At 38.4% G+C, this 16,215-nt stretch overlaps 1 protein-coding gene across 1 annotated transcript in view; it reads left to right on the forward strand.

Annotated features, from left to right (window-relative positions):
- SIDT1 (SID1 transmembrane family member 1) overlaps positions 1-16,215 on the forward strand; it is an 853,551-nt gene that overhangs the window by 440,954 nt on the left and 396,382 nt on the right. Inside the window, exons 15-16 of the mRNA XM_044073143.1 lie at positions 10,386-10,459; positions 10,673-10,796. Coding sequence (XP_043929078.1) covers positions 10,386-10,459; positions 10,673-10,796 — 198 coding nt within the window. The remainder of the gene's footprint in view (positions 1-10,385; positions 10,460-10,672; positions 10,797-16,215) is intronic.

Here is a 16,215-nt window from a genome sequence, read left to right on the forward strand (position 1 = left end):
AATTGAGTAAATGTCAGGAAAATTCTACTAGGACAGCTGAACTTTATTTGGGGTTAATCAGAGTCTCTTTAATTGATGGCAGGTGTGTACTCAAGAAGACTGAATGTTGTAATTAAATCAAAAGGTGCTTCAACAAAGTATTACTTTAAGGATGTGCCCACTTATGCAACCAGTATATTGTACTTTTTTATTTTTTTATATTTTTCCGCTAACAGATTTGTTTGGTTTTTCATTTGAATTGTACAGGTTATAGGTCACATTAAAGGTTGGAAAAGTTTTGAAATTATTTATTGTGGTCTCATTTTTTTATATCATAAAAACCTGGCATTTTAACAGGAGTGTGTAAACTTTTTATATCCACTGTACAACCCACTACTATTCCAAGTCTAGGCTGAAAGAACATCTAACCAATAACTGGATCTGCCCACGCTCCTTGCCACCTTAGTACTCTTTTCTATTCCCTTCTTCTCCGCTCTTAATATAATATATCCTACTTCCCTTCCTACTTTACTTACTTTCTAGCTTCACCCCTCTTTAATTCCTTAATATTCTAACATCCTTTCTTTATTTTCTCAGACTAACCTTTATCTGTCCCAGAATTTATGACTGAAATTTAGTATCTAGTTCTCATGCCAGAAAGAGTATATGGTTTTTATGACCTATTACTTATTCTGTTATATATTTTTCATGCATCATTATGTAACATGCATATTAGGAAGTCTCTTCTATCTTGCATATCATGTATGGTCAACTTTATTGCTTGCCTTATAGTTTGCTTATTTTCTTTTATTGTATTCACAGATTGTACTACTTTGTTATTGTCTTAATATTTGTAACCATTGTTCAGTTTTTTAATTCTGTTTAATGTGTACTATGGAGCTTTTCTCCCCGGGGCCCTACTGAAAATGGGCTCATACCAGTCGGACTTCCCTGATAAACAAATGTCAAATAAATGTGTATATATATAAATTTGTTTAACATTTGCTTACTGGGAAGGTCCAACTTGGAAAAAGTCAATTTTCAGTGGAGGCCCAGGGAGAAATGCTCCAGATGCATGTCTTTGTAACATGGGAGGAAACTGGAGCACCCGGAGGTAACCCACACAAATGCAGGGAGGACGTGCAGACTCCACTCAAAAGGCACCCAAGCTGAGAATCCAACCGGAAAACCTCTTGCTGTGAGGTGACAGTGTTAAACACTGCACCACTGTGCCATCCAATATATACTCTTGAACAGTTACATTTATTGTAATTTCATAATACAACAATGTGAAAAGTTAGCATAGTCTTCAATTTCTCAACACAAGAATTACAAACAAAGCCAAAAATATTCAGTGACAAAGGACCAAAGTCAGAGACACTTTTTAAATGTTAGTATCATTAATTTAAAAAGTTGACAGTATACGAGTACATGAATTTAGCGTGCATTTTCTGAAGTAAAAGAAAACTATATCCATAGTGGATGTCATTCTTTCTTGATTATAATCCAGAACCTTTTTCTCAAAGTATTACCAATTTTAGGAAGGATGGAGCTATATTATAAGTGAAAATGTTAGACATTCCCGAAATATCAGGGACAGTGTGATACAGTTCTTTCTTTTTTTTTCTTTCTTTCTCTTTGTTTCTTTTTGTTTGTTTTTCTTTCTTTCTTTTTCTCTTTTTCTTTCTTTCTTTCTCGATATCCAATCAAGCCATTTTCAGACATTCTCAGTCAGGATTTCAAGATACTTAAACATGTGCCTCTTGCTACATTGATGTAGGGCACTGTGTACATTATTATGCAGAATAAATATGACTGTTCAAATTCTGAAGATGTCACTGAAGAAAGTCAGGAATTTGTAGAGAAAAAGAATGGAAATGCTTCTATAGAAAAGTATAACAATAAACGGAAAATAAATATGTGATTAAAACAGGCAAGAACAGAGGTGGTTCATGGAAAGGATAAGCTTAGTATATTTCTTTAAATGTACATTGTATTAAGAGTGATTTAAGGACACTAGCAGTTTTAAAATGGTGCTTATGCTTAGTATTGGATTTTATTGGTTTATTGGATGCAGTATTTCTTACTAATGTTCAGCAGAAAGAAGTTCATATTATATGGGGGAGGGATGTTATATAGTCACAGGTTCATAGGTAACTACTAAGTTAATACCCCCAGGGGGCTTTTTAAGCCTAGCAATGTTCCCAAATATATCTGATATGTTTTATACCATATGGTTATTCTAAGGGGTATATGTAGGCTTGGGTATGGGTGATCAAGCATTTACAGGTTGTTTCTCTCTAATAGAGATATAGGTACCAGACCAGGAATAAGTTTCTGATTCCTCATCTCCTTCCACCAGTCCAAGTTACACTGGAACTGGGTTAGGGAAGAACTACATTTTTGTATACCTTGTTTTTCAGCTTCTTAGGAACATAGGATCATAGGAGGTTACTAGGCTATTGACCCTAAGGCCTCTACAAGCCTAGCCATGTTATACCCTTGTTCCCTTGTGGACCAAGATATATAGTCTATGTTTGTATGCGAATCTAAGATCAGCACCAGCTAAGAGGGATGTAAGTGAAACCCCCAGTGTAAATTTATGCTTTCCCATCCAATTGTCCAGGTTACATTTAAATACTATCATTGAGGAGCTCTGTTTTACATGAATTGGGAGTTTGTTCCAGAGGAGTGGCAACCTCTGGCACACATATCTGTGCAGCATGTTCCATTAATATCACAGGCTAGGTTAAGACTCTAGAGTGAGTGAATCTTGTCCCATTGGACTTCTGGATGTGCAGCAGCTTCATCAAGGCAGGGTCTAAGACTGCTCTTTAGGCCAGGCAGAAGTCGCCTCTAAGCAGTCTATATGATAATGAGTAAAGTGATAGGGCCTTCAGTCTGTCCATGTAGGTCATGTATTGTAGGCCCTGAATTTTCTTGGTGAGAAACCTCTGAGGGCTCCCCATTTTCTGCAGATGTCTGGTGAGGTACATAGCAGAAGATAGAATGGTACTCTATTATTGGTCTGATGAGAGCCGAGTACAGGGGAGTTATAACATCCTTAGCTTTGGATACTATAACCTTGCTTATGAGGTGTGCAATGTAGAAGGCCTTCTTTACTACTGTGGACACCAGATGATCAAAATTAAGGCTGCTATCAACTTGCGTTTCTAAATCTTTCACCACTGGGTTTGAACTTAGGGGGATATTATTAATGTTGTAATTAGCAGGGGTTTCTCCTTTACTGAAGGGGATGATAATGCATTTTTTGCATTTGGTTTAAGCCCATGACTTTGACACCAATCATTTGTCTGTGTAAGCCCATTTTGTAGTATATTAACATCTTTGCGGGATTCGATGATTGCACCCAATTTGCAGTCATCAGCAAAACTGGTAAGCCACAGGCCATCTATTTGAAAAATAAATACCAAACAGTAGGGGGCCTAGCACATATCCCTGTGGAACACCACTGGTAACAGGTCTGCTAATACAGTTGGCATCCCCAATTTTGACTGTATGTGTTCTGTTTGTGAACCACTTGGCAAACCATCTAGTAACACAAGGATTAATCCCCAGATAAGTGAGTTTCTCAATGATGCCTGAGGGAGGGATTCTGTAAAAGGCCTTGGCTAGGTTGAGACAGGCAGTGTGAACTGTTTTGCCTTCATCCAGGGCCTTGCTGACATTCTTGAAGAAGCCCACCAGGTTTAGCAGGCAACCTCTGCCATTAATGAAGCCAAACTAGATTGGGTCAAGAGTTTGAAGGTCACCTATATCCTTGCTGATAAGATCAACGATGATTCTCTCCATATTCTTGCAGATATGGCTGGTTATGCTTATGGGTTTATAGACCCCAGGGTTGGTTGAGAGACCTCCCCTTTGTGCAAGGGTATTATGGTTGCTGTTTTCCACTCAGCTGGGACAAAGCCAATGCTTAAACTGAGATTGAAGAGTGTGCTCAGCGGTTCCACTAACTACTGTTTTAGACCATTTAATAAGCAGCCTGCAATGTTGTCTGGTCCCATATAGGCTGTGTTTTTGGCCTTAGAAAGTAAGGCTATGGACTTGGAGTAACTCTACAGTCATACTGTTTAACCATTCTCAAGGTGTATATGTTTTTTAATGAAAATACTCCTCCTCCCTTGTTTGTTTCATGTTCGTTTTGTGGTCTGAATGTGTGGAAGGCATTTTATAGGTTCATAGGTTTATAGGTTGGTACTAGGCTGTTGGCCCTAGGGCCTATACAAGCCTAGCAATAATAATTCCCTGGCTATTTCTTCCCACAGTATTTACTTCTCTTTTAGTCCTGTGTGGCTGGGGTACTCTCTGAGGCCTTGAACCACATATCTGTGACTGTGCAGACATCACTATCTTCCAGGGTGAGAAGTGCTTCAAGTGAGTGCAGTTTCTGATTTAGACTCCTATCATTAAGTAGTGTAACACAGACTTTGTTTCTGGAGGATATTTTTATGCCGGGAATTTTGTTATTATTATTCTATTGCCTAAAAATGCACTGTGGGGGAGGCAAGTACCTTTCCCAGCAACCTAAAGCTTAGAGGTAACAGGTAAAGACCATCTCTGGCAAAGCAGTATGGTCTGTTGACCGTATCATCCCAGGCTGTCAGATACTGGATCCCCCTGGATTGATGCCAAAAGCTAAGCCAGTTGTTGAAGTCAATCATTTTTTGTTTGTATTGTGGCATCATCCTGGGTGAGGGAAGAATGCTGCTTAGGGCTAGGGACATATCTGCCTGGGACACATAATCTGAAAGCTCCATCATGTCTCTCTTTGTATAGTCCAGTGAGGTACATTGCAAGTCATTCAATCCAACATGGACTATGACAGAGTCATAGCATTACTACGTCTCAAGTCATTCACTGCAACATGGACTATGACAGAGTCATAACATTACTTGTTGAGAGACTTGAGTGCATGTGTGATTTAGCAGATCCTGGCACCAGACAGGCAGCTGACTGTGATCTTCTCCTGTCCAGCCTCGTGAGGGGGACATCTGTGTGTCTCACTATGGAGTCGCCTATGACCAAGACATTTGGTTTAGATATGTTTTGCCTTAGGGGCTTATTGGAAGAGACACTGATGCATGTGATATTATGTGTAGTGGGTGCTGTTGGGACCGTATTGTGTGCAGAAGGTTTGTGCTTGGGAGATCTTTGCTCTTTTGGCATATTTCTAGTGAGTACCTCTGAATATGTGGGTAATTTGTTGTGTGCTTGGTATGTGTGGAGGATGTAGTGTGGGGGCTGATAACCTGCTTGTTGTTTGATTTGTTGTTAAGTGAGAGGGAGAGAGAGAGAGAGACAGAGAGAGAGAGAGAGAGCATTGATTCCAGATATATAGTATTGATACATCTCCCACATATTGTATTTGCATGTTTTAGGAGTAGTAGGCTGTCTGTATATATGAAGCAATTGCTACATTTCCTCAGAATGCCCATGTCAATTGGGTTGGCTGGAGAATGGTGGGAAACCGACCTTCCATTATGCCAGGTGTATTCTGTAATAAGTGGTGGAGGGTGGGCTAGATGGACTAGGTTCTGTTGTAGAACTAGTAACATCACCTAATGTCTTGGAATTTTAAGGGTAGAAACCTATGTCACTGCCTCAAAAAGTGCAGCTGGGTTGCTGTCTGGGCAGCAGTGTGTAAATGAGTTGCACACTGAGAAGCAGGGAAGCTTAGGAGGGTTCCCTAGAAGTTATCTAGGGAAAATGTAAGTATTTGCATCTATACATGGCAGTGCTAACCCTGTAGTGAAGTACTCAGCTACTCACAAATGCTGTGCTTAAATATCAACTAAGTAAAACAGTTTTCAAAGAATCCAACCAATAGGAAAGCCCAAGACTGAGCCTTGTTCCAACAATCTCCAACTCATATGGGTCCTTGACCACACTCTTCTGCCGCAAGGGTGCAGGAGGGCCCTCTTAATGTAAGATGGCAGGTTTAGTTCTCAGAAAATGACAAACAGTCTAGATTCAGCAAGTCTGAATCTAGCATATGTTATAAATTATTCAAGTACTGTAAATCAGCAGTGCAGAAAACATAGTCACAAACAATAAAAACAGTTTAAAGTAGGCAGCAAAACCGTTGCAAACAGTTTAAAAGTTCAAAGAAAGTTATAAAAATACTTGCTTTTCAGTAGAATTCACAGGATGCCTTGGATTATCTTCAGATTGACTTCTGATCTCTGGCTAAGGAGGCCAAACTCTGAGCAGCTCTGGTAAACACTGGTAAACTGGCATTCTTCTGTCACACACGACCCCTGATAGGAGATGATCATGAAGAATTCTCTGCAATTGCATTATTGCAAACTGTATGTGGGTGAGAATCTTGAATGTGGCCATAGTACAACTGGTCATGTGTCATATTAGATGTATAGGTTAAGGTTAAATCTCTTGTGGTTGTTTCTTTGAATGCCAGCAATAAATTTTCTGAACAGAAAGATATGTTTGTAGATAGTAGATGTTATATGTTTATGTTAGAAATATGGGTATGGTATGGGTAGATAGATTTAATTGTAATTCAAAGAAACACAAGAGGAAGGTGGATCTGGATATCAGGATTTTCTCTGATATATGAGAAAGTACTGTTTTGGTCTTAAGTCATAGATGTGATTACGCTTAGAAGAAAGTTCAGCACAGAAATTGATTATATGGTGTATTCAGTGAGTCTGAGGAAAGTGACTGAGCAGATGGCACAAAGAAACTCTATCATGTTGCAAGACAAAGGCAGAAAGATAAAGAAGATAGTCATCAGGCACCTGGGATGCCAGCAACAACCTGCTTATCATCAACAGCAAATGGAAAGAGTACTTCCAGCAGCTTCTAAAGGAAGAAAACCACACAGAAGCTGTGCTGTCCCATATACAGCCTATGATGAAAGAAGAAGAAAAGGAGCCCACCCTAGAAGAAGTAAGAACAGCGCTAAGAAAAACTAAGTCATGGAAAGCACCAGGCTCACATGAGCTCACAGTAGATATGATAAAGCTGTTGGGTGATTTAGGGGAGAAATGGCTTTAGAAGGTACTCATAGCAGTACAGAGACAAAGGAATATCACAGATGACTGGAAAATAAGCATTCTATTATCAGTGTAGAAGAACAAAGGGGACATTCACAACTGTGGGAAGTATAGAGGTATCAAACTCCTGTCACACTGCATGAAAGTTCTGGAGATGTGATTGATACATTAATATGCAGATTAGTAGGAAGTCGGATGGGAGACAAGCAGTTCAGGTTCAGATTAGGATGCAGCACAACTGACCCGATATTTGCAGTGAGACAAATAGTTGTTTCAGTCCCGGACGCATTGGTAAAATTAGTGTAAGCTATGTACAGGGACCCAGTGACACAAGTACAAAGAGTGTTTGGGCTCACAGAAGAGTTCCCAGTGGGAGTAGGTGTGCATCAGGTTCAGCTTTGAGCCCAGTGATTTTCATACAGGTAATGGGCTACATTAGCAAATAGGTAGGAGGGGAGAGATCAACACAGCTACTGTATGCAGACAATATGTGATTATAGGCAGACTCTGACCAAAAATGTCAGCAAATGATAAGAGATTGCAATGCAAAATTACAGACACACTGAATGAAACTACAGAAAAGACAGTTATAATGGTTGCAAATGAGAAAAATCAGAAGATGAAATTGAGGTAGAAGAGAAAATAGTGGAACAGGCTAACAGCTTCAGGTGCCTTGGCAGGGTGGTTGAGGAGAAGGAAACTGAATGAAAAGATCAAAGACAGAATCAGAAGGGCTGCAGTCAACTGGCATCGAGTGTCAGGTGTAGTGGTGCATGACAGAAGAATGCCAAAGAAGCTGAAAAGTAAGGTGTATAAAACAATGGTGCAACCAGTACTACTGTATGGTACAGAAACCTGGGCAGTAAAGGCAATGTAATTGAGGAAGCTAGAGATGATGGAGATGACGTGCCTCAGACAGATGGCAGGATGCAGACTGTGAGACAGATGAAGAATTAAGGTCATCATATCAGAAGCCCTATGATAATGATTAGTGAGACTGAGGGAAATGTCTTGGAAGGATTATTTATGTTTTTTTTTATCATGGTACTGTATTGGAAGAGTCTGAACTGCAAGGCGATTAGGACAGGCAAAGGTATAAAATGACAGAATGGAGTATTTTGCTAGATAGTTGTTTAAAGGCTGCAGTTCAGAAATTATCAGATCATACATTTCTGGGATGTCATTATAAAGCTGGACAGAATAGTTGAGGGTTTTCAAAGAAAAGGTTAAGAGGGACTATCTTCAGTCTGAAAAGTGATGGCATGTGCTCTGAGAGAGAGGGGTGGTGAATTTGAGGCTGTTAGAGGATTTTGAAAGGAATAAACAGGAGATGAAAGACACATTTTTGGCTAAATATATAGACAGGGCTGATTTTAGACACATTGATTCCATTAATAAAGCTGACTTTGTATAACTGTCCTGATTTTGTCTTTTCATAGTTGGTATAGCTGGCAGAACTGCAAGGAGGGGAGCAGTGACTATGCTGTTTTGACAATATTCCTACAAAATGAACTGTATGCACACATGTTACAGTGACTAGAACAGAATATTCCTGTTTCTGGTCAGTAAAAGTTTAAAGGAAAATAAACAGAATACTACCGCTTCTCTGGTTAGTAAAGGCTTAAAGGAAAATAAATCTAGGGGGATGTCCTTACCATAATGTGGCCAAATAGTATTAGTTGAGACCAGTGCTCTGGACTAAAGCTGAGGAAGAAGAAGAAGAAGCAGTTCTATGACAGTAAGATGAGAATAGGGTGATCATCCATGGCTTAAGGAATATCTGACATAGTCTGTAAGACACAAGACATACCACTATATGTGGCATGCACCCAGCACGCCTGCTAGTGAATGCATAGGCCCTTCTGTCTACTATGTTTGTGTAACTAACAAGGTGACTTGCAGGAAGTCCCCTCACAGAAACCATTGGTATATTTCATATGTTTGTTATATGGTTGCACCATGTGAGCTGCCTGGGTGGTGCATAGACATGTTATATATATAGTACTCTGAGAATTACAAACCACCAGGCAGGTCAGGGAATGATTTCCTTGCTATTTGTAAATCTCTGTCCCTCGGGACCAGAAGGGACCTTGATAGCCACATGAATGCAATGTGTGGTTCCCCAGATCTCAGTGAAATGTGCAGTCACATAGAATGCCTGAGTGATCTTGATTCCTCCTCTGGTGTCTTTGGGAAGCAGATATTCTCCTCCACATATTGTAGCATGATCTTGAGGAACTGGTTAAGTATTCATGAGGCAGAGACATAAAATATATCTAACAGATCTTCTGAAGGTCACTGAAAGGTCCCTGTAGGTAGGATGGTTAGTATTCACAGAAATGTTTATACCATGCATACCCTCGATTCCACTGATGGATGGCACAGTTCAGCTAGGTCCCATAGTGTATCCCTCTTTGTTATGAAGCAGTCTGCTATCTGCTGCTCTGTGGAAGGTGCTATATGACTTATTGCCTGTAACATCTCCTTTGACACAGTCAGCAATGACATGCAGCATAGCCATAGCACTGGCTCCAACGGCAGCCACCAATGCACGCTCCTGAGTTGCTACTGCTGCAGCAATGCCTAACAAAGTTCCCGTCCCGTACTCTGTAAGTAATGGCATTCAATCTAGATGAGCATATGTGCACAACGTTGCCATTTTATATGCCTCAGAGTCACTCTACCAAGTTGAACACCTGCATTTGCATATGACTGCATTGATTATTTGCATAGGTTTCTTATTTACATGTCATTATGTGTTCTTTTGCATGCCCTGCGTATCATAAAATTTTGAACACTATTTTCTGTAACTGGTATCTTGGGATCACCCAAAACCTTTGCACGATCACTGCTGATGCTGTTTGGTACAGCACATTGTGCAACCAGTCCATGAATCTTTGCCTAATTCTTAAGCAATTCAGTGACTGTCTGCCAGTCATTCTACTTTGAAAAGATATGAAATAATCTCAGTAATGGAAACACCATCATTGTTTTCATTCAAGGCGCTGCATGCCCTAAAGTGTGCAAAGTACTATTTGCAACATATTAACGCTGGTATTATGTAAACGCTTTTTATGTTAAACATATTCTGCTTTGAAGTAGTAGTTTAGGAGCTTTGCATGTAATGGTCCTCCCAATTAACATTAACTATAAATTAATTCTGACCTCAGCTATATACAAATTGTAGTGCCATAAAGTATTTTGCCTTTGTTTAAACTGTAAAGATGTAACAACGTAGATCCCACTGTAAAATGAAGTGATGCACTGTGTGTCTACTTTTGTCTGACTAATGCATGCTTATAGACATGATGTTGGGTACATTAAACATATATGTGGCTTGCATAATGATTTTTGTATGTGTTTTAACAGGTTCTCAATGTGACTGGTAATCAAGATATCTGTTACTACAACTTCTTATGTGCTCATCCTCTTGGAGTCTTGAGGTTATTGTTACTTTTTTTCTCATGAACTATAATCTTTTTAGTTATCATATTATTATTATAAACAGATGTATGAGGCATGTTTGTCCCAAACATGCTTTATGTACAATAAGATAAGCAAGGAGCAGACATTTATATTGATGTTTTCTTTATAAGAAAAGTCTGCTTGTATACATGATTTAAAATGTTAATATCTGCCATTTCATGTATTTGCAGTGCTTTTAACAACATCCTGAGTAACATTGGTTACATCATGCTGGGATTACTTTTCCTTCTGATTGTGCTGCGTAGAGATATTCTTCACAGACGATCACTGGAGGCCAAAGACATCTATGCACTGGTAAACTACTTAAAGTAGAAGACAGTTTTATTAAGCACCACTTAAGATGTTAGGTTACTTGGTATGTTTAACATCAGTTTATTGTACTACATGTGTACGTCAGTGTTGTAAGAATTTATCAGGACTGTTATTTCCACTTCTGGAGATTTGGAGCTGTATTTACAAATGTTCATCATCTGTGTAGACATGTGGTACATTTAAATTGTGGCATTGTAACATATGAAATACAGTGTCTCCCACAATTGTAAATGTGCATAACTTTGGCTATTACTTAATAGTGAACTCATAGACTATGAGGGGTAGAATGGGATTTTGTCAGGAATATGTTCACACTTGTAGAACCAGCTGCACTGGGATAAACCACTGACTCCAACCCATTTGGTAGTGGCCTATACACTGAAGGAGACCAACCAGGAGAGCAGGCAGTGAACAGGTTGATACTTGTTCACTACCTCAGGGAAATAGAGTCATTTAAGTCCCTCAATAGGAGTATCCTTTAGTGGAAGTATTGTAGAGTACTTCATATAAGCTCTTGTACTCCAGCTAAACATAGCAGACTTGTAGAAGTGAATAACATACCTGGGCTTGGCATAGTGGTCACTGCACTATTCTTGCTGGCCATCAAGGTGAGGGACTCTGTGTATTCTTTAGTCTACATATAATTTTCTATTTGTGTTTTGCACCACGGTGCCTGGGGTGTGGCTGAAAAAGGTCTGTTGACCAGTTCATTTAACCAGTTATTAAAATAAATAAATAAATAAATAAATAAATAAATTGTAGAATTAGCATACAAAAATCTCAGTGTTCACCAAGTGGCAAAAGCTTCTAAGACTTCTGTTACATATCCAGTACCTTCAAGTAGTTTACCCTTTATTAGGGAAGTGGGATTGTTGCATGGGGACAATAAGAGGCTTTATACCTCTTGTACTTTGACAATGAAAGCTCATATTTATTTAGTTCACATGCTATCCTGTCAAAGTTTTGCTCTTTCTCAAATGCAGAAAAATGCATAAAATGTGATGGACTGATAGGAGAAGAAAAGCATACTTTGATTATGAATGCTGTATCTGTAGGTCATCAGTCACTAAAATATGGTTGATGATATTAGCAGAGTTGACCTGACTGGTCTAACCATATGGAGAGATTGCTGGCTGTCATCACAAAATCAGCTCAAATATATAAAAACTCAGAGCCATGATACTCAAGCTATTGGTAACTTCCTGATAGTTTTTCCTACCTTAGATCTGTTAAAGTCTTGTGAGGAAATGAAAAGTTCACAGAACAGTCACAAGTAGAATACTTCCCAGGTGTTCTGTTTTTCCCAGAAAGTATTAATTATAGAAGATATTGAATTAAACTTCCTGTCCAGCATTGTCCTTCCTCTAAATATCATTAAGTTTTTGTCACTATTTTTCTCTCCCGATGCCATCAGTCATCAGCCCTCCTCTTGATCAAATGGTCTATTCATTCCCTCTTCAGTAAGGGTGAAAGTCAGCTACAAGATGGTGTAATTTATGCAGCTGTCATATTTTTCTTATTTTATCTTTGACCCCATGGTGCTTGACCAGTAATACACTCCAGAGTTTACCATGTAGAGAGCATCAATGGGGGTATGTTATTCACAATCACAAGTAACATAATACCTCATTCCCACACCCCATGGAGTCCTTTGTGGTTTTTGTTCTTCAATGGAGACTCTACAGCATAACTGTATGTCCTGGGCATGTGCTCCCACACCCTCCTCTCCAAAAATGCACAAACCAGTAATGCCACATTACTCCTGCTATCCACCCTGACAGCTATAGCAGGTCCCCTAGTCACTACTCAGACTCAGGTCGTTTTTATCCCGCAAAACAATGGAACCAGCTAAATGTCTTAAGTTAAAGCAACATAAGCCATGACATTCAAAGGATGAGTAAGATGATGTCATTTTAAGAAGCCTGATATATAATCTCATTATCATATTTGTGTCATGGATGTAGGTAGCTGAAATAAAAGACTTAGCTTTATACATATATATATATATATATATACATATATATATATATAGAAACTGGATAAAAAACAATTGTATTTACTGTCCACATTATATGGGCCTATCAAGTATTTTTCTGCACTTGTGCTGTGCCACAGACTAGACTGACCTATGAGAAAAGCAAATGTTTCTACACACTATGTTTTTTTAGACACAGTGACTCTGGAGTTGACCACCCCCTATATTAATTTTACTTTAAATATTCTTAACCACTGCTCTTTTCCTGGCTCTTATGGCTGATACTTTTGCAAAATCTTTTTTTAGTTTAACAAACTCAAATATCAGCATGAACCAAAACTTAAAAAAAATCAACCCATGTGTTCCATTACAAGAGTTGAGGCATTTCATATGAAACTTTAAACACCTGAAAACATGAAAACACTATGAAAATATAAATTTGACAGCAAATGTTTTTAGATGCTTTTATGTCTTGACACAATCCTGAACAATCTACATAGTACAGAGAGCTTAGAAAAAGTTCAGTCAACCCTGTTCTACTTTGTTCATGTATGGATTATAAGAAATGCATACAACCAAAATGTTTGAACTTCAGGCAGACTTAAAAACTGGATTTAAAACGTACTGTAATTATGCAACAGCAGATCCACAGTGTGTCTTTGGAATAAAGTGTTAACTACCAGAATATTAGCTAGCATTGCCCATAGTACCTCTATAGTACACTGGGAGTTCACAAGTGTTCAGGCTGCATTGTGTAGCTGAGTGATATACAGGAGTCCTTGCTACTGGTGTCTGTAGTAGACTATTTAAATAAATCATTTCAAGTTAGTACCTCAAAGTGTTTCCATTTCCATTTAGAAGCTATAAAAGTGTTTAACTGTTTGCCAGAAAAAGAATGACATTGACTTCAGCTTCATTTAATAAATAGTCGGCTGGCCTTTAATAAATGGCAGGAAGTGTCAGAACTTGCTTGGACTTTGTGGACCAAGTTATGAATGCTCAATAACAGTGTAGAATCATGGTGCAGTGTAAAAGTAAAACAACTAGCATTACAGTGTAGATTCAAGGTATACTGTAACAGTAAAACAATTATTACAGTGTAGAATTAGGGTGTACTGTAACAGTAAAACAGCTAGTATTACAGTGTAGAATCAGGGTGTACTGTAACAGAAAAACAACTAGTATTACAGTGTAGAATTATGGTGCACTGTAACAGTAAAACAACTAGTATTACAGTGTAGAATCATGGTGCACTGTAACAGTAAAACAACTAGTATTACAGTGTAGAATCAGGGTACACTGTAACAGTAAAACAACTAGTATTACAGTGTAGAATCAGGGTGCACTCTAATAGTAAAACAAATAGTATTACAGTGTTGGATCATGGTGTACTGCAACAGTAAAACAACTAGTATTACAGTGTAGAATAATGGTGCCGTGTAAAAGTAAAACAACGAGTATTACAGTATGGAATCATGGTGCAGTGTAAAAGTAAAATGACTAGCATTACAGTGTGGAATCTTGGTGCACTGTAACAGTAAAACAACTAGTACTACAGTATGGAATCATGGTGCACTACAACAGTAAAACAACTAATATTACAGTGTATAAAAAGGTTGCACTGTAACAATAAAACACCTAGTATTGCAGTGTTGAATCAAGGTGCACAGTAACAGTAAAACAACTAGTATTGCAGTGTAGAATCAGGATGCACTGTATCAGAAAAACAACTAGTATTACAGTGTAGAATCAGGGTAAACTAACAGTAAAATAACTAGTATTACAATATAGAATCAGGTTGTACTGTAACAGTAAAACACCTAGTATTGCAGTGCTGAATCAAGGTGCACGGTAACAGTAAAACAGCTAGTATTACAGTGCAGAATCAGGGTGTACTGTAACAGAAAAACAACTAGTATTACAGTGTAGAATTACAATGCACTGTAACGGAAAACAACTAGTATTACAGTCTAAAATCACGGTGCACTGTAAGAGAAAAACAACTAGTATTACAGTGTAGAATCAAGGTGTACTGTAACAGTAAAACAACTAGTATTACAGTGTAGAATCAGGGTGTACTGTAACAGAAAAACAGCTAGTATTACAATGTAGAATTATGGTGCATGGTAACAGTAAAACAACTAGTATAGCAGTGTAGATTCAGGGTGCATGGTAACTGCAAAACAACTAGTATTATAGTGAAGAATCATGGTGCACTGTAACAGTAAAACAGGTCGTATTACAGTGTAGAATAAGGGTGTACTATAACAGAAAAAACTACTAGTATTACAGTATAGAATTAGGGTGCACTGTAACAGAAAAGCAGCTGGTATTACAGTGTAGAATCATGGTGCATGGTCACAGTAAAATAACTGGTATTGCAGTGTAGAATCAGAGTGCACTGTAACTGCAAAACAACTAGTATTACAGTGTAGAGTCATGTGCACTGTAACAGTAAAACAGCTACTATTACAGTGTAGAATAAGTGTGTACTGTAACAGAAAAGCAACTAGTATTACAGTATAGAATTAAGGTGCAATGTAACAGAAAAAACAACTAGTATTACAGTGTAGAATAATTGTGCACTGTAACAGTGAAACAGCTAGTATTACAGTGTAGAATTATGGTGCTCTGTAACAGGAAAACAACTAGTATTACAGTGCAGAATCACGGTGCTCTGTAACAGAAAAACAACTAGTATTACAGTGTGGAATCAGGGAAAAATCATTAGTATTACAGTGTAGAATTATGGTGCACTGTAACAGAAAAACAACCAGTATTACAGTGTAGACTCATTGTGCACTGTAACAGTAAAACAGCTAGCATTGCAGTGTAGAGTCAGGGTGTAGTGTAACAGAAAAACAACTAGTATTACAGTTTAGAATCATGGTGCACTGTAACAGAAAAACAACTAGTATTATTATCCATCATACTGGCATGCAAGGAGAAGAGGCATGTCCTAGAAATAGAGGTCTGGAGCACATAATTTTATATCAATGATGGCTGAACAGCTGTTCTATCAAGTAGCAAAGCATGTTTCATTGATTGTAGCACAGCGAATATTGGCCCACTCCATTGATTGTAACATCTAAAAGAAGCAAATGGTCTCCTAGGTTGAAGGCCTTAGAACAAGCAAAGATATTGCTGCAGGCTGCTTTCTGCATTGCCTGCTCTGTGTATGAAGGTTATATTCTTCTTTTATTTGTTTGCTTTGAGTAATCTGTTGGCATGTGCTTTTGTGCTTCCTGGATTGTGTAGGTGAGAGTTTGATAAATTACTCCTATTCTAGGGATATTTTTAACACTTGGGCTTCAAATTTCAATTATTTTTCATTTGTTATTGGCAGCACAGTGGCACAGCAGATAGTGTTGTCACTTCACAGCAAGAGGTTCCCTGGTTTGAATCTCGGCTGGGGTGCCTTCTCTG

This window comes from Protopterus annectens, chromosome 5.part1, assembly GCF_019279795.1.
Source record: "Protopterus annectens isolate FY-2018-M chromosome 5.part1, PAN1.0, whole genome shotgun sequence".
NCBI classification, from domain to species: Eukaryota; Metazoa; Chordata; order Ceratodontiformes; family Protopteridae; genus Protopterus; species Protopterus annectens.